The sequence below is a fragment of the Nyctibius grandis genome, chromosome Z, assembly GCF_013368605.1.
Source record: "Nyctibius grandis isolate bNycGra1 chromosome Z, bNycGra1.pri, whole genome shotgun sequence".
Classification (NCBI taxonomy): Eukaryota; Metazoa; Chordata; class Aves; order Nyctibiiformes; family Nyctibiidae; genus Nyctibius; species Nyctibius grandis.
The window spans coordinates 67,924,303-67,951,726 of record NC_090695.1 but is presented as its reverse complement, the minus strand read 5'-3'; the positions used below and the strand labels follow the sequence as shown (position 1 = coordinate 67,951,726).

At 40.4% G+C, this 27,424-nt stretch overlaps 1 protein-coding gene across 2 annotated transcripts; it reads left to right on the top strand.

The window, feature by feature from the left end:
• Nucleotides 1-1,518: 1,518 nt before the first annotated feature.
• HABP4 (hyaluronan binding protein 4) lies at nt 1,519-26,027 on the top strand. Of its 2 annotated transcripts, none has more exons than XM_068423255.1 (8): nt 1,519-2,051; nt 12,002-12,149; nt 13,044-13,205; nt 13,390-13,464; nt 15,239-15,322; nt 22,309-22,477; nt 24,222-24,404; nt 25,493-26,027. In XM_068423255.1, the coding sequence occupies exons 1-8, from the start codon at nt 1,766-1,768 to the stop codon at nt 25,547-25,549; spliced, it is 1,164 nt and encodes a 387-aa protein (XP_068279356.1). In that variant the 5' UTR covers nt 1,519-1,765; the 3' UTR covers nt 25,550-26,027. The 2 variants fall into 2 exon arrangements, with proteins under 2 accessions (XP_068279356.1, XP_068279355.1); XM_068423254.1 differs by having other exon boundaries at nt 13,011-13,205.
• The last annotated feature ends 1,397 nt before the right edge of the window (nt 26,028-27,424 follow it).

Sequence of the window (27,424 nt, the reverse complement as noted above, 5' to 3'; positions counted from 1 at the left end):
CAGAAGTAATGATAATATAGTCTCTTTGCTGAGTTTGAATTTCCTGCTTCAATTTAAAGCATGTCAGAGCCTAAGAAATCTGACTTGACAGACAGGATTTTGTAAAGCTGTTTGTGAGCAGGTAATAGCCCTTAGTTGCTGTCATTATTTCCATTGCTGCAAAACTTTGTGATGTCTTGAAGGAGGATGAAGCTAGAAAGGGCACAGTCTAATGACATTAGTTTTATTCTGTACCAAGCATGCCATGCATAAGTGGGTCTACGTGAAAGTAGGGGAGATGCAGTGGTTATGTTCAGGGCTTGGACTAACGTGTAGAGGATGAGCCATATTTTGTTTTACGATGGTGTGCCCAGACCCATCTGCACTCCAGGACAGAGGGAGGAGATGGTTGTTATGCTGCCAGTGCTGTCTCTAATTCTGGCTTTTGAAGCACACCCGGGAGCCTGATTTAGTTTCAAGGTCCTGTACTGGGGATAACGTCAATTTCAAAGCAAGGTGGGATGTACAGTGAAATTAGGTTCCCATGAACAATCAGGATAAAAACGTAGCCTCACAGCAATCACAACTGCAATTTGCATTCTTTGGGCTGATGTTTTTAGAGCACGTGTTTGGGGTTACTGTAGCTGATAGAGGGGGCAGGGATGTTTTGTCTGCGCAGCTGCCTGTCCCCTGTGAATGGCCCCTGGTTGAGTCTCCAGGAGCATTTGCACTGTTGGTCATATTTATAAACCTGAGAGATAGTAAAAGGACTTGCAGCTCGCTCTGGTCATCGCCGGCCGTGACTGACACGGCTCCTACAGTCAGAGGGGTGCCTGCACACGCAGCCTCGCGTCGTGGAGGCTCAGCCATGGCCCGGGAGCCTCGTTCACTGGTTTTGCTGAACAGAGCCGCTCTCCAAGTTGGACTGTGGAACCCACACGTCTCCCTGTGGTGTTGCGTTTGTCAGCGGTTGGAAGCGTTGCTGGGCGTGCTGGCCGAGGTCTGCCGACATACTGCCACCGCAGCTGCCAGCAGAAAGGGGCAATTCGGAAACTTTGTGGGAATACCAGGCTGGTTTATGCAAGCGTGCTGGCTACCCAAAGCGGGGCTGCACTGCGAGCTCCCAGGCCAGCACACTCCGTCTTTCATTAAAGTCACTGGCTAGCGGACGTGGATTATATCAGGCGGCCCGTGGTGACACCGTTGTGTGATGACATCTGATCACGAGCTGTAACTAAATAGTCTGCCCAGACACGCACACAGATAGGGCGTGTGCCGGCCGGTCGCCACCACTGTGCCCACAGAGCCCACGGGCGAGTACAGCGCAGATGCCCGGGCTGCTGCGCCGCCCGCAGCCCCCGCCAGCCGCGCGGCTCTGCAATAATGCATAGCTCATGAATAATTAAACAGGTCGAACTGACATAATTGCGTGTGCTGGCGCTGCACGCTGATTGGCCGTAGCCGCACGTCAGGGGCGGGGCGGACCCTAAAGCCGGAGTTGGTTGGTCGCCCTCACTATTATTTAGTCACGCGGCGTTAATAGGTGGCGGTGCCGGGGGTTGCTGGGGTCTCCGAAGGTTGGTTGGCTCCGGCGGCTCGGCGAAGGATGGGGGAACGGCAATGATGCGGCGGTCTGGGCAGCGCTGAGCTGAGCCGAGCCGGGCCGGCGCGGCGGCCGCTGCGCTGTCGCTGCCTCCGTTGCTGCCTCTGTCTGCCGCCGTTCGCGGTGGTTCAGCCCTGAGCAGCGGCAGCCCCGGGAGCGCGGGGGCGGAGATCGTCCGCGGCGATGATGAAGGGGACGGTGGGCAGCCAGGTGGCTGCCATCATGCAGGAGAGCTTCGGTTGTGCCGTCGCCAACCGCTTCTACCAGCTCCTGGACGACGAGTCGGACCCCTTCGACATTCTGCGCGAGGCCGAGCGCCGCCAGCAGCAGCGCAAGAAGCGCGACGAGGCGGCGGCAGCCGCCAGGAGAGCCGGTCCCGGCGGCAGGGCGGGCGTCGGCAAGAGGGAGTCGCAGCGGGAGCGCAAGCAGCCCGGGAGTCCCCCCGCGCCCGGCGGGCTGCTGCCACCCGGTACGTCGGCGGCGCCTCCTCAGCGGGGAGAGGTGTGGGGGGGCGGCTCGAGGCGGGCCCGCGGGGTGAGCGGCCCGGCAGCCGGCGCCTCTGAGGAGTGAGGTGCCGGTGCGGGCATCCTGGGCCCTGCGGCGCTGCGTGGCTCGCCGCTGGCGCCGCGCCTGCCCTGCCTTTTGGCAGCCGTGCTGTGGCGGGCAGCCGCTGCTCGGTAGCGGGGTCAAAGCGGGGCGGAGAAAGCCCAGTTTATGGTGTTTTTGTCGCTGTGAATGCGTACCTGAGAGTCCCCTCGGGGAAAGAAGTGACAGCCGGAGCAGCGCTCCGGGTGCCCGAGCTCGGGCGCGCTGCCGACGCGGTCTTGCGGAGCTCTCCCAGCCTACGCCGGAGGCTTCGGAAGGGAAACGCGCCTTTGAACGTGTAAATGAAAACTTAGAAATAGTCCCAAGAGACAAATGGAAGAGCATTAACTCTTCCACTGTATTTTTTTTTCTTCCATCTGTAGTTTTCATGCTGGTTTAGCATCCCTGTTGCGTTTTGTTGCTTGTCACCCTGCCCATTTTCCTTCAGTGCTTGATGCTTCCAGGCTTGTTTTCTTGGTACCTGTAAGTTTTCTGGCACTTCACCTTCTTCAGGGTTATAACGTGTGTGGGGATCTGTTCTTAGTTTGCCTTAAGCTTGTATTGATGCCCAGACCTTTGAATGAAAACTTATTTTCTGTGTGAACTCGTTAGCACGGAGTTCAGGCATGGTCTAGGTTGTTTGTCAGCTGCTGGTTTTGATACTGAATGTTGCTTGAGGGAATAGGGAGCCAGTCGGCTTTTATATCCGAAAATCTGGCACAGTCCTTTGTAGCTGAAGGCTTTGCTGAGCTATATCTCCTTGCATTTGAAGATGTTTTTGTGAGTGTGATTGTTACTACTTACCTGGTATTGAGCATCAGGTTGCAGGATTCAGTATCTAAAGTATATGAAAGCTGGCTGATGGTTTCCAAATATTGAGAATCTCTGCACAGAAGACTCTGGTTTTACCCTCTTCAGTTGTTTTAAGTTCCCATTCTCCTGCAGTGGGCAATGAAGTTTAACACATTAACTATTCTTAAGATATTAATTTCTTCCTGTAGTAAAAGCTCCTGTTAAATTCACAGTAATTGAACTGTGTATTTTAATGCCCCAGAAGAAGGTGTGGCATTTGAATTGGGGTTGTTGCTCCATCAGATTGTTGCCAGTGCTACCAATTCTATTGCTTAGACTTCCAGTCTTACACTGTTCCACAAGTGATTATTTGAATTTGTGGAGCAGAGACTCTTTCAATGCCACATATGCACTAGTTAATGAGCATCTTTGTAGAGGATGATCTTAACAAGGTGACACTGTCCCTTTGGACAGTTGTGTGAAACTCTTCTTTTGAGGTTCCTCTGTGGTTGTTATGTGACTTTGTCAGATCTCTGCCTGTAAGACCAACATTCACACTAGTAACAGGCTTATTTTATTTAAAGGGTACTTTGCTGTGGTTATCAACAGAAGGCAAAGGAGCCTATTATAAGTGAACAGCAGGATCTCAAGTTTTGATTAAAAAGTTCTTGAACAAGAACTGGTGGTTATCAGTAACCTGCCAGGAGCATGGAAGTACATGAAGAGCTTTCTTTACCTCCTGCTTGTCTATAGGTATCTTAAGCATACAGGTTCTGAGTGTAGTTCTGTGGTAATACAGTGACCCTGTGGAGTGTCTTTGACTATTTTCTGTGTTTTCGTGATATTAAGAAACCTAGTTTCTCATAGAGACATCAGGCATGTGCACCTTGTTATAATTTCCTGCTAATTTAAAATGGAGAAAAGACTGCTGGCTTATAGTAGCCTTTGTGAAAGTGAATTAACACGTATCTTAAGAGTTATTTGCTCTGAAAAATGGCATACTTTCTTCTTCAAGGAAGGTGGCTATGCTGGATTTTGTGTGTGCTGTATGTTTATGTCTTGGGCTTGTTGTGAAGTAAGGGCTGTAAATGTATAGTGCTCAGGATGCCAAACCAGGGCAGAGAGTTGAGACTTGGTCTTGTCTGTGTGCTCCTCCTTTGGATTTGCTGTTTTAGCAAGCTGCTCTGAAGGACAGAGATCACCCTCTGAGTTAGGGCAAATACAGCAATCGTGTAGCTCACAAATATAAAGCAAGTGCTGCATTGAGAAAAATATCTAGGTTTTTTTTGAAGGGGAGAGCAGCTTTTTATTTGGGCCTTACAAAGTTGATTTGTTATACAGGATTCAGCCAGAAAACTTCTGGATACAGTAAAAGAATCGGGGGACTATCAGCTTAACAGTTGAGAATGAGTAACCACTCAGGAAGGTCCTTGTACCAGGTCAATTTGGCGTAAAGCTTCTAATGATGGAGACATGGCTGGAAGAGTGCACCTCTGTTTGGGGAAACAAATAGTATTGATTAAAATTACTAAATTGTGAAACTAAAATTACTAAATTATGACACTAATGACTAAACTTTTCCTTGGAGAAAAAAAAAAAACACCTTAAAAATGTTGTTTCCACTCTTTCTTAATGAGTCTTTTTTTCCCCACAGATTTTTGGCATAACTCCCTCTAATTTCATTTCACTGATTAGGAATTAAACACCATAGAGAAGCATCTAGACTCATCTGAACAGCTGAATCAGATTCTGGTATTATGGTTGAAACGACAGAGTTCAGCCTGTATTGTACTAGTGTTCATTGAATCATCACAGAACAGCCCAGGTTAGAAGGGATCTTGAAGGACTGTCTCGTCCAGCCTTTCCTGGGAAAGGCAGCCTGGAAGAGATCATCTAGCACTCTGTCCAGTTGCATCTTGAAAACTTCCAGTGATGGGGACTCCACCACATCCCTGGGGAGGTTGTTCCAGTGAATGATTGTTACTAGTTTCTTTCTGATACTGAGATGAAATCTCTCCTTCTGCGACTTGTACCTGCTGCCCCATGTCGTCTTCATGTAGCTCCTTGTGAAGAGAGAGCCTCCATCCTCTTTGTAGCTGCCCTTCAAGTACTAGATACTGTGATGTGGCCCTCACCGAGCCTTCTCTTCTCCAGGGAGAAGAGACCTAGCTCCTTCAGTCTTTCCTCACAGGGCAGGCTTTCCAGCCCTTTGATCATCCTCACGGCTCTCCTTTGGACCTCCTGTGAACTGTTTTATCTAATTACTGGGGTCTTTTGCTTGTTTGGGTTACAAAAAAGTCTTGTTTGTTTTATTATTGTTTTATTTCTTGAGCATATTAAATCTGAGCAAAATAATCTTTACCTTTAGAAGGACTTGAAGCAAGCCTAGTATTTGATCTTGCAATATATAAAAAGTTTTACAGAAGTCTGAGAGGCTTCTTTTGGTTTTACATTTTGATGTTAGAGTGGAAGGTTTCCTCACAAAGCTCTGTAAGTTGACTTTTTTTTTATTTAGTTCTTCACTGCCTTTTCCAGAGGAGTTTTTACTTAATTTCTGGAGATGTCTTCAATTTGAAACAAACCTCCTGAGAGGACTTTGCCAGATAATCCACTGCTTTGACCTTTAGAATCCAAACTATTTATGATGAATTGACACAACTGTAAGGAGACTATTTTTTAATCTTTGCGGAGAAAATGGACTCCTATTTCATAGCCTACCAAAACCTACAGTTTTGACCTTAATGATGATTTGTTTTTCTCTTTTACTGACTGTGTTGTTTTGTGATTTTTAGACTGTATGCTGAGGATTTGGGTAAAGACTGTGTACGTATTGCAGCTCTTACAATTGCACCACTTAATGTTAACTCAGTTCATTCTTAGCACAGTGGCCAAACTGCATTTGCCAGCTCTTTATTCAAAAGGCCCAGTTGCAGAGCTTGCATTCTTTACCGGTCCAGGCAAATTAAATTTGTTGATCATGCAGTAATAAGCTCTGTTCTGTTGAAATCTCTAAACCTTTGTTGCTAATGCCTCTAAAAGGTTTTCTTCTTTCGTGTACATTTGATGACTTGTGTAACATTTAGATGTAGTTCCTGAATACTGCATGTTTGAGTTTTTAGCTACTGTGTTAATATGGCACGTGAAGTTTCTGGGGAATTTTATCTTGTACCGACTGCAATTTTCTTATTTTTAAATCATTTATTCTGATATCATTGTTTCAGCTACATAGTCACAAGGATTGTCCAGAGGCAAGCTGCAGTAGGCAATTCTGTAGTTGAGTACTGGCACACATGAAAACAAAATACCACAGAACAGAGTCTAACTCCATGTGTCTTTCTTTGATGTGTTGCATGCAATAGCTGAAGCCTTTTTTTGTGTTTTGGGATACTGTGGTATTGTTCTGCAAATCGTGTAATTAGCCATGCTTTAGTTCACAAAATTAGTTGCTTGAAGTTTGGAATTAAAATCACATGGACACACACATGCAAAGGGGAGGAAGTAAGATTTTTTTCTGCAGTCTTAAATCTGCTATACTCTGAAATATAGCAAAATAAGTCCCTGAGAGTGTGAATTGTCTCTTACTATTTCCAGTTATGCAGCTTTATTGTAAAGGAAGATCAGTTGTCCATGTATAGGTATTATTGTGTTACTGAGATGGTAATGAAGTACTGTCTTTGCATGCAGCCGTAATTAATGACAGAGATCTTGAACTACTGCGTGATTTCTCCACTTGCCTTCATTCCAGACCAACCGGACCGGTATTGCTGTTTGGTTTTTGTACTTCATCTCCTCTGAACTCCCATTAAATTGTTTCTTGATGCTCAGATTTTTTCATTTAAAAATGAGCTGTTCAGCTGAAAGCAGAGGAAAGAAGGGTCTCTTGGAATAAGGGGAAAGAGAGATTTGAATTTAGGACCAGTGATTGTGCTGCTGTTAGCTTTGTTTTAACATCTACAAGGCAGTTGAAACTTGTCTGAAATGAAAAATTTTAAGCACAGTTTAAATTTTTTATTTTGTGTGTTTGTAGGTGGGTGGGAAGTCTGTGCTAACAGAGCTGTGAGAGGGATAAATAACTGAAGTTTGCTGGTACAAGGTTATTTAGCCCAGTAAAAGAAGACTTGCAAGGCAATGACAGAAATTACATACTGTAAATGAGCTATAAAATGACAGAGGAAGTTCATTATCAGTAAGTGTAAAGTAATACATATGGGAGAACATGGATTGAGGTGGGGAGCAGTGTTGCAAGCTATACTGCAATGTGAAAGATTTTTCTAATTCAAACTATTGTAGTTTAGGAAAGAGAGCTTGGAGTCTTTGGGACTGTTAAGGGTAGAACAGCAGGTCTATTTCCTGTTGCTATCTAGGAGAGAAGCAGTGTTGGGAATCACTGAAGTAGCAGTAGCAAGGAAAATAGAAAAGGAATTGTTATGCCTTTGAAGGAATCTCACCTTCCCATGTCTTGAAGTGTGTCTGCTCTTTTGGTCACCTCAGATGTTAAAAGTAGAAAAAGCACACTAGAGTGACATGCATGATGAAACTTACAGAATGATTTATATATTGGGAGAAATTTAAATTAAGGTTTTTGTTTTGAGGGGATGTGTCTGAGGATGCAAAAGGAGTGTATTTAGAACTGCAGGTGAGACTTGGAAAAGGCAAAGAATATTTATTGTTTCCTATTTTACAGAAATAAGGGGATATAATTTCAGACAGATTTCATGAAATAAGGAGAAAGAATGCTTTTTCTACAGAGACTGTAATTGACCTGTCACATTTCTTGCTGTAGGGTGACATTGATATATCAAAGCATGTATCTATTCGGACAGCGGTCTGGGTAAAGACATGGCAGCCCATCTGTGGATCTGTCCTCCATAAATCAATGCTTACCGTCTTTGATTCAGAAAAACTTTAAGGGTAGATTGCCAGGTGGAAAGTGTTTTGCTGTTGCTTTTTTCTTTCTTCAAATACATACTGTAAGATACACAAGTCTTTCATCTGGCTGCTATGGTTGCTCTAATGTTCATCATAACTGAATCAAAACTTTGCTCTGTTCTGTGTGTGCTACTTGGGCAAAATAGAAATAACTCTTCATTTGGCACTTCATCCCAGGCTGCATTTGTGGAAATAGAGTATTGATGGAATTGTCTCGCTGGGTTTGGGTGTCACCTATTTTGGTGAGATGAGTTGGTCTCAGGCTTGTGAGAATTCATAAAACACTATGATGCGGTGTTGTCAGCTGGATTTTAGGTCGGAGTGCAAGGTTTTGGTGCTTTTTGCAGGGGTAACCTCCCTGGGCTTTGGAATTGCATGCCAGCTGCCACCCTCACCTACCATGCTCCTCACATAAGGAAATAGGGGAAACAGCAAGATTTCTGCTCTAGCTTGTCGTCACTGATAGCAGCTGCAAACTGGGCTCATTGTCATGTTTTGTCTAAAGTCAAGGTTTGCTGTACAAAAAACTTTTTTTCCCTTAAAACTAAAAACAAGGTGAGAGCAGTCTGTCTCAGGGGAGGCCAGTGAAGAGCCCACAAAACCTAGAAAACAATCTCTTCCCACTTGCTTGGAGACAGATGATATGGATATAGAAATTTGGTGAGAACTAGACAACACCACTGCAAAGGCAGCAAGATTTTGCTGCGTTGTTTTAAATCCGTCTGTTAATACATAGATAACCAGTGTCTGGGAAACGAGGCAATGCAGGTCTTAAAAATAAAATCTCTGCTTTCCCAGTTGCTAGTTCTGTGATACATGCTTGTTAAAAACACTTTTCTAGAAAGTCTTCCTATCTAAATGCTGCGGTATAAACAAAACTAATACTGATAGTTGAGTATTATTGTGGGGGAAGGGGAAGTGAAAACTACTTGACTGCATTAGCTGTCTATGATTTAGAGTTTTAACAATGGCTCGTAAAACTATGCTTTTTTTCTTGAGCAATATCTAGTTCTAGTACCTGGTAATCTTAGTATTACAGATGTCTTTTTCTTTAATAGTAGCTCAGCTGCTTCTTCTGGGAAAAAAAAAAAAGCTGGGTCTGTTGGAACAGTTTAAGTATCAGATTTCTTTTCTGATTCCTCGATTTAGAAAGTAAAGTGACAGGCAACTCAGCCAACAGACTGAGCTGCTGCAATAACCTCCTGGGGAAGCGGTGGTGAGGTGGGGAACAGTGGGCAACATCTTCAGCTGAAGACAGGTTGCAGATGTAACTGTAAGACTCAGGAAGGCAACCTTAAAAATAGGCTAAACTTGGCAACTGGGAAGAGCTATCTTCAGTTTTCAGCACAATGTTTGTAAGACCTCATGTAGATGATCCACAGAACTCCAGAGCTTTTTTTCGTGATTTTAAAGAAAACCTGTGCACCAGTCTATATGTGCAGACAAAATCGGGGTGTACTGGGAGAGGTGGTTAATGAGCATTCAAAGCGTAGCTCGGTTCTTTTCAAGTGAAAGCTATTATGGCAGTGCTACCCAAGATTGCTCATGTTCTGTTTTGTTTTTTTTTTCCCTTCCCCAAAGGGTAGGTGGCCCTTCAGCTCCTTAAATAAAAATGAGTCTGCATTGGGACAGACATATGGCAGAGGATTAAAATTGGATAGCTGATGCTATCACTGCTGCCAAGATCCAGTTCAGTTTGCCCTTATATGTAGAGCTGAAAGTTGTACTGGTGTTCTGGTGTGCTGATTTGCAAGCAGGTCACAGGCTTCTGCCCTGAGGGTCACTTAGCTTATTAGAGAGGTGTAGTTGCTGCAAACTGTTTTAATCCACTGCTGCATGTCTGTCGAACTAGTTGAAAATGATTTTATACAGGTAATAAGTGCCACAAATATTTCTAGTGTTTAAAATCCATCTGCAGTAATTATAGCCACCTGTTAGAATCAAAGTGACATAGCCTTGCCCTGAAATCAGAGTAGAGCTGCCTGCTTTGTCTAGTACGGTCAGTGCTAGTGGCATGTAATAAATACACTGACATATCTGGCAAGAAGACTTGTTTTGAAGTACTTTTAAGTGGTATTGGGTAACAGGACCAGAGACCATCTTTTTAAAATAACTTTTGCATCTTCTTTTTTTTTTTTTTGACATTGCTTTACTAGTTTTGAGGAGCTCTCTGAATCTGAAGGTGAAGTTGAGGTTAACACTAAGTACGTAGGGAAGGTGGTCTCTGACTACTGCATTCTTGTCTTGCTGTATTTTGTTCAGAATAACTGATGTTTCTGATAGCTAGTGAGAGGCTCAAAAATAAATAAAAATGCACTCTTGTATTGCAGATGTGCATTCAGATCCAAACAAAATAAGTAAAAATGAGGTCAGAAATGAGTAGTCACTTTTTCCACAGCAAGATTCCAGTTCGGAATTAACACTTGTGTAGTTGGTGGTTGAGATGTGCATAGAGCAGACATGTTTCCCAACAGCATGTACAATTCTGTATTTATAATTTGGTTTTTATTAAAGCATCCTCATTTGAAAAGCTTAATCAAACTTTTAAAATAAGTTGTCCTTTATCCAGAGATTACATTGTAATTTTTGGGATGCAAATATGATTGCTGCTCTAAAGATTGAGCAGCTGCAAATCTTGAGAGAATTACTGGAATATGTTACGTCAAGTGGTTGTAGTTTAAAAGAAAACCAAAGCTAGGGTTGCTTCTGCAGTACAAATAAAGCTGTCTTTTGTGTACAGATACGACTGTCCTTACTGCATAACAAAAAGCTTTATTTACCACTCTTCTACCTTATTCACCGAATGGATAGTTCTTTGAAGTTTTCTTTTTAAAGATGATGTTACAGACTTCATGCTTGCCACCTAAGCTTTGATTAGAGATCTTATACAGGCATTTCTGTGGAACTATGAATTAATTTGTGTCTTAATATTGTGACATAGAATAGGCTTTTTTCTTTTTATGTGCAACAGAGGCACAGTAGCCAGGACTGTCACTCATCCACTAACCTGAGTTCAGTAACTTGCACAGCATTGCACAGGTGCTTCTTGTGGAAGGAATAGCTCAGTTTTGTTGGCCTGAGAGCCGTTGGTCCGAGTTTCTGTAGTTCCTTGCTTGATTGACTTAAACCAATGCCTTTTTCAGCCAGTAGTGTAAGTATAAGGGCCTAGCAGACAGAAGGCTTGCTTGGTTCTGGAGGACTTTGTCCTAAATAGAGCACAGAATTTGAGAAAATGGGGAAAGAAGCACATAATGAACTTCAGTCTTTTGCTAGATGTATATGGGTTAAGTGGATAACCTTAATTTATTCTCTCTTCTAATACACAGTTTCTCTGCATTCACCCTGTTCAGCCTGCTCCACCTTAGCCCTGACAATGGCCAATCAAAACCTCAAAGCTTAAATACATTTTATCTTGGAATATGTTGACATTCTAGAATCTGAGTGGTGTTGGAGCCTTTGTACTTACTGCTTGGGTTTCTGCTACTTAAACTCAGTGAATTGTAGTGTTGGTGAACTGTCCTCTCCTGCCTAGAACAGAAATAGAAGGAGGTGCTTCTCTTCTGGTTGTTGGGTACCATAGCCATGAGCTTAAAGTAGAGGTGCAGGCTCAGACTTCTACATTCAGCTCATCTGGCAGGAGATGTGTTGTCTCATGATCAACAACTAATGCCTGTCTCTAAACGGTCCTCCTCTTGCCCTCACCGTCATTGCTCCTGCAGCAATTCATGTCTTCCATTGAAGCTTCTCTGCCTTTTTCTGTAGCACACTACCAAAATGTTTGAGAGAACATGAGAGAAACAGTTTTTGTTCTCCATTTCGGTGACTTAATGTAAGCAAAATGAGATTTTTCTTTAGGCTGTCTTTTCTGGAAATGTCTGAGCTGTGTCAACACCTGGAGTAGTTTTGCCTGAGGCAGGTTCATCAGTACAGAAGGGAAAGTAAGTAGATGTCTTTAAAACAGTGTCTGGCAACATTTTAGTATTTTGGTGAACTTGGGATTGGAGAGGGTAAAGCAGAAGACTGTAAGGTGTAATCAACTTCTCTCAGTTGGTAGTTCGGTAACTGCAATTTGGTTATTATTGGACTGTTACTAATCTATATATGTGTGTGTAGGCCAGAAGCGAGCACCTAAGCGGGTGGAACAGCAAGGAGTCAATAACAGAGGAGCAGAGGTGAAACAAGACAGAACTGAATGGAGACAGTCTTTCAGAGAATACCGTTCCTATGAAACAGAAAGACAAGCAGAATTCACAGTGGAAAGGTACGTATCATCCAGGGAGAAGTAAGGTGCCTCACGGAGGATCTGCACAGGGGTGGGAAGGGAAAGACTTAACCTCCTTAAAACAGACTTAGTAGCCAGATGTGACCTGAAGACATGGTTGCATTATTAGTGTGTAGATTTGTTTCAAGATGACTTAGTTGATGCCTGTCAGAGCTGTAATTTCAGCTTCCTCGCAGACTGATTTGGAGAGGTTTTGTTAAATGCTAGAAATATAAGGTGACACTGAAAAGTATAAAGGTGTGAAAACGTAACCTCTAGTCTGCAACATAAATGTTAATTTCTGAGCTCATGTACCAAGCTTTGCAGAACATGTGGTGCAGGTTCCAAGTTGAATGAATCTTACTGTTCAAACTGAAAATAAACCTTTGTCATACTATTTACTGCTTGGATAGTGAATGCATATCAATTTTGCTTTCTTGGCAAGTACTAGAAAGTTCCACTTAAACCTTTAACACCGAGAGCATGGCTGTTCTTAATTTACATCACAATAGTCAGTATTTAACAAGTTCCCTGAAATTTTTAGCAGTTGCATATAAATCTGGGTTTAGACAGTAGAGCTATTGCCTGATAAGGTTGCTGAAGATTTGACAGTTTTAGTGTTTTATTTAACTTCTCTGATGTTTTCAATGTTATCAATAAACAGCTGAACTTTCTGTTCCTCTTATCTGTAATAATTCCCCCTGAGTTCAGTTTATGTCCATTTTTAATGACAAAACTAATACAACTGTGCTGTGTAAAGATGCACTCTAAAAATTTTACAGTAGCTGTCATATACTGATGTCTCTCACAGCTGCACAAATGCAACCATATGAATTTTTTTCTCCTTGTTAACTTCTGTAGGAACAAAAATCTGACTAGAAATCTTCTTTTTAGACCACTTGAAAGATTAGACTGTGAAAGGCCAATAAGAGGTCGTGGCAGAGGAAGAGGTGGAATGCGAGGTAGAGGAAGAGGTGGTGGAATAAATAGAAATTTTGATGGCTTTGACCAAACAGGAAAACGGGAATTTGAAAGGCAAAGTGGGAATGATAAAGTGTAAGTATTCTGCTTCTTACTTGGTGTACGACTAAACAATAGTAAGCACTGTAAATATCTCTCAGATATTCTGTTCCCTTCTTCTATATCCAGTATGGCTGGCAAAAAAGTCAATACTGGTTTTAGTTTGAGGTCCTAATTAGAAAAAGCTCTTAAACTCACAGAACTCTGTTTCTCTCTCTAGGGGAGTAGTGAAAGCAGCTGACAAGAAGGGTGGAAGTGGAGCTCGCAACTGGGGAACAGTTAAAGATGATATAAGGTACAGCATATACTTGTGCCCACCATAGATCATAATTTTCCATGGCCTGCCTTAGAGCATCATTTTCTGTTCATGAGTTTAATGTCCAATTTGAGCTTTATAAGCCTTGCTTTCTATTAATTGTTGTGATGAACATAGTTCTACAGTTTTCTGAACTTGTCTCCTTCATGTTGGTGGGATTAAATTGTAGCAAAGGCCTGGTGATGTTGCTTCAGTTAAAAATGCCAAAATCTTTTGACTGGGGCCAAGTTGTCTTTTAACTGAAGTGAGTTAGGACTTTCTTCAATAATCACGTAATGGTATTTAATGGCATTGCTACAAAATGCCGATAAAATTGAAACTCTGTTAGTGGGCTTAAAGTGACGTCTCTTTTTTCTCACGTTTTATGTATCATGTCTAAATTGCAAAGCTGTAATACAATTCACTGTGGCTCTGGAGGTAAATAATATTTAAGCTGACTCCACCACTGAAATACATCTTAAAGTGCATAGGAGGATCAGTAACAGAATGTGATGGCTTATTAATAGTCAGTTAGATTTAAAAAAAAAAAAAACCCCTGGAAATTTTCAGTTCACTTCTGTGTTCCTCTCTCTGGTTTCTGTTCAGATTTGCAAAAAGCACACTGGAAATACCGGCTTTTGTCCATTCTTTGCACCTAGCAATATGCTACTCTTTCCAGTAGCTCTTGTTCTCATATGCATCTAGAACTCTTTAATTGAAGTCTGATAAAGGACAGAGAAAAGGCAGTGCTTTGAACATATAGCAAACATCTTTGGCCACGTATACATTCATTCACAAAATTGTTTTAAAAATAAAATTTTATGTTTAAAACTTAGATTGTGAATTCAGGCAATCTGGCTAAAAGGTTGAAAAATACAGCCTTGATGTGTAATAATTTTGGAGCTTGGCATTCCAAGTTTTTCTGAAAGGTTGTACTAACTTCTCTCTCCTCGATAATATTTCATACTAAAAGTAAAAGATCTGTTAGGTACTCTGGCTTTTCAAAACAAAGGATCAGCTAGGTTAACATAGTTCTGAGCAGATAGCACAAAACTAGCTGACCAAAAGCACAAAACTAGCTTCTGTAGGATGTCAGGGAGGTTGTGTGAACTTCATAAGTACGAGGAATTTAAGATACCTTATATTCATTATTGCTAGTTAAGTATTTTTTAGTTCAGTAGCATCAGAACTTACGATACAAACTTGAGATATCAATGCTTTCTTGTGATGTGATGCATGTGGTAGAAGTGACATTAAATTGGAGTTGTCTAAACAATTCTAAAAGCATGTCTGTGCCTTAATTGTGCTTAATAATGAGTCGAAGCTAGACGGTGTTAATGTTAAATATGTATGTCTATCAGTGGAATGAAAGTAAGTATGCTACCACTGTTGTTTAACAGTGAACTAATGTCCATGTTACAGAAAATACAGACTTGGAGTATGAATTTTACCATTTTAATAGCTGCAAAGAAATAAAAAGGCAAACCCAAACATCAGTGATGTACTGATATTAGTATTTATGACTGAATTATTTTGTCTTCATGCATGGTTTTTGCTTTTTTGATTAAAAGTACATGGAAGTTGGATTTTCCTAGTACTTCTCATTTTGTTAGTAGCTCAATTAGTCACTTCTTAAGTCCACTTTCTGCTTATAGTTTTTCTTGTCTATTTTTTCCCCTCCCAAGGAATTCTGGAAAAAAGTGTATTGATCCGTAAGGTTTTTTTCCAGTGTGACCCATGAAGACTGTTTTTTTTTTTTGTTTACTGTTTTTAGTGCGATGGAACAGACTGCTCCTGTGGAAGAGACTGCAGAAACAGCTGAGCAGCCAGGGGCATCTGAAGGAGAGCCTCTAAACAAGTATAGTCTGACTAAAATATTTTCTTTCTAAATGCAAAGAAAACAATTGACTGTTACTGATATACTTGTGTTGGGAGGCACACTTGAAATATGAACTTTGAAGTTTTGCTAGTACACATATTTAAAAATAGAAAAGCTTTGTCTGTATTTGTGAGTTAAGAAAATGCATCCCCAATTCTGCCTAAAGCTTGGTTTATACAGCTGCAGATTGCATTTAATTGCCCAGTGATGCTTAAGTTCCTAAGATTTGGTGATAATTTAAGGAGGAGCTACATATTGTCTGTTACCTTTTTAACTCGGCTAATTTGTAAAGATTACCCTGCTTTTTGAAGTTCTCTATGAGAAAAAGGTATTCAGGGTGCCTATGCAATTGTACAAACACAATTAAAATACACTGAGATAAAATTCTCTTAAGTCAGTATTCATCAATCACTAATACCATGCAGTTGTCTTCTATTCATGAAGGGCCTCTGTAGAACTTGAAAAACTTGCTGGAAATGGTCTTGCAGTGAGACTTAGAAGTAGGGAAATTCAGAGAGACATCTGTCCCTTGTCTCTGGCTTTCATTCTTATTAGTGTTCAGTGAGAATTTACTTTACAGGAAATGAACATTGGCTTAAGAAAAAGTAACCAGACAATCTTGTTGAAGTAAGAAACTTTAAAGAATAATGAAGTAGCATATGGTGAATATCTCCTATGAGTGAAAAGGGTCAGTGCAATACGTCAGCCTTCTCTTCTGCTTTGATGAGAAATTAGCTTGCTACAAAGCCATGTTTACCTAATGGTGCAGCTCCAATTATTATTGGCGTTGGTTCATTTCTTAATTATGAAACTGACTAGACTACAAAACCCGTTTTATATGTTCAGGTTGTATAACCCTGTAAGAAGTTGAGTTGACATAGCTTTGATTCTTTTAATTTTAAACTAGCTTTTAATATGTAGCTAGAGGTGTGTATACATAGGGAAATCTGTCTCTGAAATTGAATGTCTGTGATTGGATTTCTTGAAAACTGTTTCTAGACTAACCTAAATCAGATGGGAAGGGTAGATAAACTGTCAAAAATGCACTGTGTTAGCTAAATATGAGAACATTATTCAGATTTTTTCGTCAACTGCTTGTACCTTTACTTGTTTCAGACTTGTATTTATTTTTACTCAAATTCTAGCTCTTTGTAGATGTGTCCTGGCATCAGTTCCTTGTAGAGCGTAAGGCATGAGAAGCATATGTAGCGACAAAGTCATCTGACAGAATCTGCCAGTTGTCTTTTTAATTCTTTTCCCTTTCTCAGAGATCACTAGGTATTCAGTCAGACTGTGAACCTTTCTGGAGATTTCAGTCCCCTTCATGTTTTTAAAAAAAGCTTCGTTTAGGAGTAGTCCACTGAAATCTGTAAGATTCAAAAATGCAAGTAACCTACAAGTACAAAATTCTGTATCATGTACTCTTTTCAGTGCGGTAAATATTGTCCTGAAGACTCACAAATCTGTACACAAAATGCGAATTACATATACCTCATTGCACTTAACTTTGGGGGTACTGTCAGATTGGTGACTCTTATGTATTTTAAAATAGAAGAGGAGACATTGTGTGAATAGTGTCTAAGTAATTAGGCATGGTTGTATTGCATACACCTTAACAAGGTGGAATGATTTTTGTTGTTCTTCTATTACTTAAAAGCAAAAGCTGGTGGGATGTGGTTTTCAGACTTCAGGATGTATTTTTAGGTCTTGTATGCTTAGGTTGCTCCTGCTCTCCAGAGTTGCTGTCTTCTGTCAGGTAACATACACCCGCAAAAGATTCTAGCTAGGCTACCTTCTCCTTTTGCTACAGCCTCAATATTGAGGGTGCAGGGGTGTGTGTTCACTTAAGCTACTGCTAGGATGGTTCTCGTTTTGACTCTTAAATGCAGCAACTCCAAGGAATCCACTTCTACTGCTTTATTGCAGTTGTATGCTTGTATTGAGGAAGAGATAGAAAACTTGGGTTTGTTTCTTCTCTCATTCTCTTTTCTGTTGTAGCTGTTTCCATGTGGAAAAAAAAAAAAAAATAGTAGTCCTGGAAACTGGGAATAATCTGTGTGGAGATACTGTATAGCTTCCTGATGTGGTACTGGCTAATTTCAGTGCAACTCTGGAAAGACTTCTATGGGCTTCTGTAACTTAAGGGGTCTTGCCTTCAGGACTCTGTCCACATTGCTGTTCTGGAGCTTCCATTTGCAAAATACTGCAGGACAACAGTTTCTTTAATACTTCTGTAATACAAATCAAGTTATTTCTTTCCATATCTTCAAATTTCCTTGAGTGTATCAACCATATCTGTCTCTGTTTATAGCATTCCAAACTGCAGGCTAATAATTGTGGGGTTTTTGCTGCAAGTAGTAAGTATAAAATATTGAAGTAGTACAGCAGCATAAGCTTTCCTCACAGTTGCTTTCTGTTGAACTTGTCTTCACAGTCTGAACAATGTGACACACTGGTGTTGACTGGTGATTCAAATGAATAGATTTTTAGTCAGTATGACACATAGTCTAATCAGTTCCTATCAAAGCTATTCGCAGAGTTAGTATTTATTCTGTGGGGTTTGCTTCCACTTCTTCACACAGGAGTTTCTTCCTTTTTGGTGGAGCTATGTATTCTTCTGGTCATTTAGTAGGAAGCTTTCAAAATTTGTCTTTGAGTTTGCTGAGCTATTCACCTCTCTTCTTTGGGGTTTTTTTGTTTGTTTTTAATCATGACATAAAGCTATCTGTAGACCAGGACAGATCTTCATAAGTATTCGATTCAGTGTTTTTCTTCGATGGTTAACTTGTACAGTTGTTGCTTTGTCTTACCTTGTTTGACTTTAAATTTTTCTGTAACTGGTGGTAATGCTCCTGTAAATGATGTTTAACGGGAAAGATTCATGTCATTGGTTTCTTGATAAATCTGAAGCTGATAAAGATTCAGCTGATAAAGCTGAATAAAAATTTGCTTTGTGCAGCTGAATAATACAAAAACTGATCTGAAAAAGAGCCATTATTGTTAATGATAGAATTATCAGCTAAACAACTGTGGTGAATGCCATTCTTTTCCATTCGCGTTTCTTCTGCATATTAATGTGTTCATGTAAAGCAGTTCCTGCAAGAAAGGTACACACAGTAAACAAGGTGTAGCTAAAGGGTTATGGTCATCCATGAAAAAACACTGAAGCAGTAGGAAGCGTTACTGGAGGCTCCCATTTGGTGTTTTGGTATCTACTTGCATTGTGAATTCAGTTTGTTCATGTCCAGAGGCTGTGCCCGGGTGTCTGGCAGTATTTTGTAATTGATTGTGGATATGCCAAAGAGCTTGTTAACTTGATTAATGAAAATGCACATGAAGCAGTTACTAAAAATGCATAAGGTTAGAAGGTAGAAAGTAATGCACAGAGTGCACTTCCATGCAGGGCTGGTGCCCAGAATAACCTCCTACAATCAAGTCTTTGTCCAGAATGTGATATGCAGGTTCCTGTTGCTGTGCTTCATTAAGGGGAGGTCCCCCGTGGGAGTCTCGGCATCCTAAAACAAATTTGTACTGCTAATAACATAGCAGCTGAAACCGTCCTTTGGAGTAAAAATCAGACTGTACTTTGCAATTGAAAAAATAAACATTTGCAGTGTAAATCTGCCGATATTTCCTTCAGAACAGGCAAGGGGTTGTTTTTCGTAGATGTGTACTTTTCAAAGCAATACCAGTGACTGCTTTTTTGAGAGGTCAAGTTGCTGTGTAGTGACATGGCCTCGTGTTGTCTTACAATCATAGAAATTTAGATCTGAAAGGGGTCTTGCTGACCCAAGCTATAACCAACCATAGCTGTGCCGCTTCTCATACCTGTTTAGTTGGTTTTAATGTCCTCTACTGATAGAGATTTCAGTGTCCCTTGATGGTCTTTCTAATACTCTGAATGAAACTACTGTATTTTTTTTTTTTCCTCCTGAGTGTCCTGCCTGAACATCATGGATATGCAAAGTTTTCTGGCTTTTTTACTGTTATGTATGTTTTGTCCTCAGCATCGGTTTAAAGGCTTCCCATGTAGATCATGTATTCTAGACCTCATATCTCTCTAGCATTTCTATTCTCGACTTTCTACCTGTTCCCACATGGAAGACATTACTTGGTTCAGGCCTTTTTCCACCCTACCAGCAGCGACATATGTTCCAAACAAAACTGTTGACATGTCTCCTTATAATAGTGTGCTATTGCAGAAAGGACAAATGCCATGGATTTAAAGTTCAGCTTGACTGTGTTACCCGCAATACTCTTGCACGGTTTGGGAGGTTGGGGTCCCTCCTTCAGAACTTCTGCCTTGCTAGTGGTTCTTTCTGTGTTTAGGAGACTGGTATTTTTGCCTGAGAGACATATTTCTGTTTGTCCTTGGGACTTCTGGTGGTGGTTGTTTTGGTTGTTTGTTTTCAAGTCACTTACTTGGTCTCTTTAGCATCTCATACCACTGGTCAGTCCTTCAGTATTCTTGAAAACTTGTGCTATTTCCCTGTTCTTTGGCAAGCTTTGTGCCATAGAAAATGCAGTAAATGTATTATGTATTACACTGAAGATAACTGCACAGAGCTGGCCTTAGAGCTCCACTTAAATGCTTGTTTTGCTTTTGCAAATTAAAATATTGATAGCAGCTTCTCAAGTACTTGTTGCAACCAGTTCTGTGTCTTTCTACAGCTCTTGCCAAGGACTGAAACAATGTCTACCTAACATGGTGAAAACTTAATGGGAGAGGAGGACAAAAGACTTCCTAAAGTTCAGATACAGGATTTACTGATTCTGTCCTGAAGTAGTGGCTTAGGAAGAAATTAAACCAATTTAATAGAGCCACTTTGTATCAGTTTACTTTCTCTTGTTTTCTTCCTCTGGGTGCTTGCAACTAGTCTTTGTTTTTCCAATACCTATTCCCAAAACTGAAGCTTCAGATAATTTTTGATCAATTATCTGGCTTCTTACTCTTGAAGACAACAAATTGAAGTGTTTGGGGTGCAGTTGGTTCTTAATGCTTTTACACATGGAATGGTATCTGTTGGTGTTTTTCCAGAAGTAGCTGCATCTTTCACCAGTATCCTTTTTATTTAACTCCGTAAACCAGTTAACCTTTTTTTAACAGACCTCCTAATATACTTTCAGATTTTCTTAATCAGTATGGAACTACAAACTACTTAACAGTCTTTCAGCCTTTAACTTGTGGTTGATATAGCTGGAATTTTCAAAATAACAGGGCATGAAGGCATGTCAGAGGGTAGGCATGTAGTATAGGACAGTAAATATTTTTTATTTACTTTTTCTGTGAAGTGTGTTTAAAGCTGTGTTCATCCTAGAACCAAAATAAGACCTCTCTTACTGTTCAGTTCTGCTTCTACCTGTCGTATGCTGGGTGCTTCAGGAAAATATGATACAGTTTTGACTGTCAAGAAACAGAATGGTTCTCTGCAAGATCAAGTAGGAAGAGGGGGCAGGCCTGTTCCCATAGAGGCTAGTTCTAACTGTTCCCATAGAGGCTAGTTCTAACTGTTCCCATAGAGGCTAGTTCTAACTGTTCCCATAGAGGCTAGTTCTAACTGTTCCCATAGAGGCTAGTTCTAAATGTACAGAACACTCCCAAAAAAACCCAATTCACTGACTGTTTGACTTTGCATCTTTCCATGATAAAATAAATTTCCCACTTGCATCTAATTAATTGTATATTTACATTGGAAAAATCATCAGCGTTTGGTAGAGAAAGACTTGAAACTGATTGAGTGAGGAAAACCAAATCCATAGTTCTCCTACGAGAAGGGACCTAATGAAAGGGTTTTCTGGAAAAATCAACGTTAGGGAAATACTTAAGCAACTTTGACTGCCATTGCAATGCATAGCAGTTTTGTGTGGGAGAAGGGAGAAATCGTTTCTCAAGTGTCTGGGAGTAATCAGTGCAGGTTTTCCTGTAGTTCATAGTATTTGGCTTGTTTCTGCAGCAGACAATTATGGTGGTGAAGCGGGTTGTGCTCCCTGCACGTGATGCTGCTTAGTAGGGAATAGCTTTCTGCAAGTACCATTAAAAGGTACACCTGTAGTGTACTGTAATAGCTGCTGGTCCTGGGCAAGTCAGTCTTGGTCAGCATCAGAAAAGTGGCAGAAGAGTAGTCAGACAGTGATGAGTGGAGAAGAATCTTTAGCTTTGTCTTATATATCTTGTCTTGGGAATACAGTTAAAGCCTTGGACTTATGTCTTCACAGTTCAAAAATGTGCAAGGCAGACTCCGATGTACTCCATATGTTTTCCTTGAGCGTATCGTCATTATGAATTTTGTGACAAATTAAAACTGGACTAGGATTAATCTGGTTTTGCTAGGTGATAAGGACTTCCTGCTTGTGTGCCATTACATCTGATAAAAGAAATCAAAGCAGCAACTTGGGAAATTAGCAAAGGAAATGTTAATAATTACCTGGAAGATCCCATGGTGTGATCATCATGTCTTTTTGATGACTGAAAGCTGCACTGAAACGTGAATCCACCTAATATTGTCATCCTGCAGTACAAGTCAATAAAGCCATGCAATTGGGGTGTTTTAAAACTGTTCGGTATATTTTATTTGCTATGGCTATATTTGCTAAGAGTAGATTCACTATTAAACAGTAGTGCTGAGAATATGCCAGATCAAAAGACAGACTGGTTTTGTCTAGAATCTGAAGTGCTTGAACTTAGGATGAGACTGGATAAATACCAGAACTTACTACAGGAGGCTGCAGACAGCATTTGTTCATATGACTAAATTCAAACAGGCGATAAGTATGTTTTCCAACTTACATTAATGTAAAACTTACTTCCCACAGTAACTTGATGTGTAAGGGAAATTGAGGATAGTAATTTGATGAGAAACATTCCAAATGTTTTGTTTAGTACCCTTACTTTAGAGATCAGTGTTCTTGTTCATCCTGGCATGTTGCAAGCTAATGGTTTTTACTTTACAACTATAAACCTTTAGAATTGCTGAAGGAGAGCCAATGGAAGAAGTAGTTCAAGAAATGACGTTAGATGAGTGGAAAAATCTTCAGCAACAGAATCGACCAAAGCCTGAATTCAACATCCGGAAGCCAGAATCCACTGTTCCTTCCAAAGCAGTGGTGATTCACAAGTCAAAATATAGTGATGATGTAAGCATTGCCTCAGGAATTCTGTAAACTCTGCTTTATGCCCATGGTTAGGAAACTGTCTCTATTCTTTTTCGACTAGTTTTAATATAATCTGAACAGACTAGAAATCAGTATCTAAGCTTTGTTACTGTAATCACATATGTGCCCCGAAACTTGCTTTAAACTTACCATCTCTTCATTTTCTTATCTCAGATCATCACCCCTATTTTGTATGCAAACACATAATAAGTTGTTGTACCTTATGGCTCAGTCTTAACAATATAAAACCTGTGTCCTTGCCACTGCCACCTATGTAGATTTGTGGTAATACTGCTAGAGAAACTTGGTTTACTAAACACTTGTTATCCTAACTTTGAGTCCTGTTCAGCTTACTTGCCAGTATACACTTGCATGTATATATTAAACTCAAGTTTTGGCATCTGTTAGTCTGGATGCTAAGTGTCCTATTTCTCATCTGTGCTGGATCCCAGCTTTCATTTTGCACTTGGAATATATGAATTTATTTTTTTCCAGTGTTAAGGTCCTGCTTCTTAGGAGTAACTCTGGAGAGCTTGTTCTGTAGTAATGTGCTTTCCCCCCAGCCTTTTCCCTAACTTTTATTCCACCATATTACTGGGATTGACATTTCAGGGAGAACTTCTAGTTTATTGATATGATTGGGGAGAGAGGGGAGGCTTCTTTCACAGATTCTTGCTTACTTAGATTTCAGATTTTGGGGGTCACAGAAGTATGTGCATGTAGTTGTAGTCTAGCATGATGGAATTGTAATCCTTAATGTCTGCATGTACATGTGAATACACATATTATCCTTTGTCTAGTTACAATAGTAACATCAAAACTTGCAGCTTTTTAAGCCTTAATCACTTTAGGTCATTGAGCGCTTCCAGGGACAGACACTAATACTGAAGTGGCCTGTGTCCTTTTCAGCATGGCTTTTGGTGGTCACAGTTGCCTTTATCCCCTCCTTCTTCTCTGAGGGAGGTGGTGGTAGGAGTGGGGATAATAGCTTTCACAAGATGAAGAGAGGATGCAAGTGTGTGAAGAGTGCATGCAAGTTTCTGTTCTTTTTTTCCTGTAAAGTTTCTTGGCTGGCAGTATCAAGGGACCTTGTCAAAATGAACACAGAATAGGAGGTACAGGAATTGCATAACATGGACAAGTCAAATCCCTATATTAGCCATTGAATAAAATAAGTGATTTATCCCTGTATGGGGTGAATTTACATGTATGTTATCATTACTACAGTGCACATTAAAATTATGATGGGAAATAGTCTTATGTCCACTAGCTACGAGGAATACACAGAGTTAACAGTAATCTCATAGCGGCAGACAAAAAGATTAATGGATCGGTTAATAGCCAAATACTGTGCTTTACCATGGCCTTTTAACCATTACTTGAAGGTAATTGTAGGAGTAAGTAGCTTAAGCCTGATTCTCTAGTCCCTTAGAAAACCTTATAGATGATATTTCTGAAAAACCTCTTTTGTGTTATGGAGCTGGTACAGAAGATTTTGTTGCCAGGACTCACTGAGCCAACAAAGAACTATCCCAGGCATCTGGGAAGGTACAATTGCCTCGCCTCTGTTAAAAGCTGTGCAAGTTAAGGCTTGTCTTCTGTTCCGGATGTCATCTTGATTTATCTGCTGCTTAGTCTGTAATACAAGTGTGCGTGTGTGTATGTGTTGGGGAGGGGAGAAGGTTGTACATGGAACCTATAGGCTTTAACCAGATCTTCTTTTTAGTTGCAAAAAGATGACTTTGAAGATGACTCTCACATCTTTCGAAGACCAGTGAATGACATAACATCTCAGCTGGATATTAATTTTGGGAGTCTTCCTCGCCCTGGCCGTGGATCAAGAGGAGCACGAGGTGGTCGTGGTCGTGGTAGACGAGTTGAGGAGACAGGACCTCAACCAGAAGTAGTGGTAATGGTTTTCATGGTTTTTGTCGTTGTTTGCTTGGAGATTTGTTGTTGTTGTTGTTAGGGGGTGTGTGTGTCCCGCCCCCTTTTGTGTGGAATTATTGATTTCTGTAGTGACAGACTTTTTTCTAATTCCTGCCTTGTAGTATGTTGGCCTGATTATTTTGCATTCCTGACCCATATCGTGCTACTTAAAACTAAGTACCAGTTGAGGCTCGCAACTCAACACACAAATTTAAAAAGGTCTGGTTACTAGTTGCTGTAGTGGTAACTAGAGGAAAGGATGCAATGAAGATTTATTTCTGCAGTGAGTTTTGATATGAATTGTGAAGTAATTAAAATGAGGAAAGGCTTGTGTCCCTTACAAAAAATTTCAGTATAGTACAGTAGTAGTACTTTGATTATTGAGAGTGAGATGAGTAGATCTGGGATCGTACAGATGAAGACAGAATCTTCTGTAGCATCCTACAGAATGACATAAGTGTTCAATATAACCATTAAAAAACCTTCCACTGACTGTTTTTTTTTTTTAAAAAAAAAAAGCATTTGTGCACTGAAAAATAACGTCTTCATTTTTCATACTAACTGAAGGTCTCTGTTTACTTCTGTCTAGTATGAGTAAAATGCTTTAAGGTTGGGAACTTATAGAATGATATGGAAGTGATTTGATGCATTTCTTTCATCTGAATGAAAAAGGCTCTTTGTAACAGAGCATACAGTTTAAAACTACAATCCAGTACACATGCCGTAGCCTTAGAATGTAAAAAGATGATAATGCTGCTTCTAAGAACAGACAGTATTTTGGATGAGATGGCTTTAATTTTTTTTTTTCTTCACTTAGTGCTGCAGAACTTGTGACCTTCTGGTCCTCCCCAGGCAGTAGATCAGCATTATAAATATGTTCACACTGAAGAAATCATAGTAGTCGTAATTTCTGAGATGAATGCTTAGCATTTCTGTGATAGTGATGTGTACAAAGCATTTAACTTGAATAGAAGAGTGAACCCTTTTCAGGGTAAAATACATATACATAGCTGTCAGATGCTTTTGAAATGCATTCACTTTTATAAAGTTGCCTTTCTTACTTTATAGGTGCAGGTTGTTGCTCCAAATCCTGATGATCCTGAGGATTTTCCAGCTTTAGCTTGAAGAACCATCATGAATGGTGGTATCTCAAAGTAGCTTTGCTGTAGCTGTGAAGAGACCAGTTTTATGCTGGTGGGGATAAAGAAAGTCTGTTTCAACTGGAAAAGCTGTTTGTGTGTTTGGTGTGGAATAATTGCCGCCCTCTGCTAATGGAGTTGGGTTCTGGAGATACCGGTGGACTGGGATCCTGTCACAGGTTCCAGTGTCTGCCTCCATTTGTGAAAACTGTGTGAAGGCTTACAGTACTTCACTTACAAGGCTTCAAATGAAGTTCAAGAGTACAGTGTTTAAAAATGTGTATATAAAGATTATATCAAGTTCTCCATGACACCATGGTGAAATGTAAAGTGTACAACATGGTCTGCAATTGAGACTCTATTTCACTGTACATCTGAAAGCTGCTTTCACTGTTTCTTTGAGTGAAGTGTGTATTTCACACAGTCACAAGTTGCAGTTCTTCAGAGTTTGGCAAATAAAGGAAAGTGCTCATTGGTTTGGGTTTGAGGTATTATTTTCACAAGTCAGAGTACCAGACTGAAGTTTTTCCTATTTGGATGTAGTTTGAAAAGAAATCACAAACCTGAACAGCAGACCTTACTCACCCAAAACAGTGAACATCTCTCTAAACAGAAGTGATCTTTAAAATTAAGGTAGTACAGATGATTTTGGTAGCTAACCATAGGTCTTGCTTCAGTAACAAGATATAATCTGCAACTACTTTGAAGATGGTGAAGATGAAGTAAAGTAGGAATTTTGAGCTAAAGACACAACTAAACTGTTAAGGAAGCTTTTCATTTTAGCAGGAGCAACTACAAACTGAAATGTTTCATGCCTTAGCAAGACGTTTGTGTGACAGTGGGGATGAGGTGGGGTGTCCTTTCCTTGCACCTTTAACATACTTCCTCACTTGAGCCACATACCCTAACTTGTTCCCTATCAAAGGGGACACTCAGAGCCATTCTTGGGTATCTGAGAGAAACGAGGAAATGGTGCCAGAAGTGATGAGGGAAAGAAATGAGAGAACAACTACACTGGACATTTTGGAAGTAGCTGTTAGCCTCAGAGGAGTCTTCAAATTCCTGCTCAACTTGAACTCATTCTTTCAATTTACTGGGAAAGCAGATGAATATAAACCTTACTTTTTTTCCCAGTTGTCTGCCTCACTTTGTTTTGAATTACTTCTTAGCAGTCTCCTTTGAGAGCAAATAGTGGATGAGACCTGAACAAAAAAACTTTTGCTTTGGAGTAAGCTGTAAGAGTATTCTAAGAGTATTCAGAAACTTAAAGAAACTCTTATCTCAGTGGTAAGGCTTTACGCAAGTAGGATGTAATAATCCTAGGAAGACTACTGACTCTTTTCTATATGCTCCAAACAGTCTGCAAAGTAGTGCTGCCCGAAGGACTTTTCTTACATTGTTAAATTACTTATATGACAATTTGCTATAACGTGAGATTTACGATTCCACAAGGAGCTCATTTTTGTGGCATGGAGATACTCTGACAGCCTGTAGTAGAAAGAACGGGCAAAAGCAAACGAAGTGCTGGTGTTAGAGGAAGCCATGCTGCTGCTTTTTGAGTAATTGAACTGGATCAAATAACATAAATTACTCTCTTGCCTTGTAGGAGCAAGCTACTACTTTAAATCACTGCTGCGCTATTTTAATAGGTGTTCGGGTGTTTCTGCTAAAAATGGCAATTTCATGACTGTAGAACAGAAGTTATTTTTGTCTATGGGATCTTGGAATTTTTTTGCTTGTTCTTCCCTTCGTGTTCCCCTTATGCCATTGGACAGGGAAGAATGTGTCTGAAATTTTATTTATGCTTTTGCTTGTAAAGGTGAGTGTATGTATAGGTGTGGAGAGCTTCTTTGCAAGGCTC

Excerpts from the sequence above, each read along its gene's own strand:
- HABP4 (XM_068423254.1), top strand. The coding sequence starts at position 1,766 with ATGATGAAGGGGACGGTGGGCAGCCAGGTGGCTGCCATCATGCAGGAG. Across the intron at positions 2,052-12,001 it reads CGGCGGGCTGCTGCCACCCG|GCCAGAAGCGAGCACCTAAG; the intron begins GTACGTCGGCGG and ends ATGTGTGTGTAG. Across the intron at positions 13,206-13,389 it reads CAAAGTGGGAATGATAAAGT|GGGAGTAGTGAAAGCAGCTG; the intron begins GTAAGTATTCTG and ends TTCTCTCTCTAG.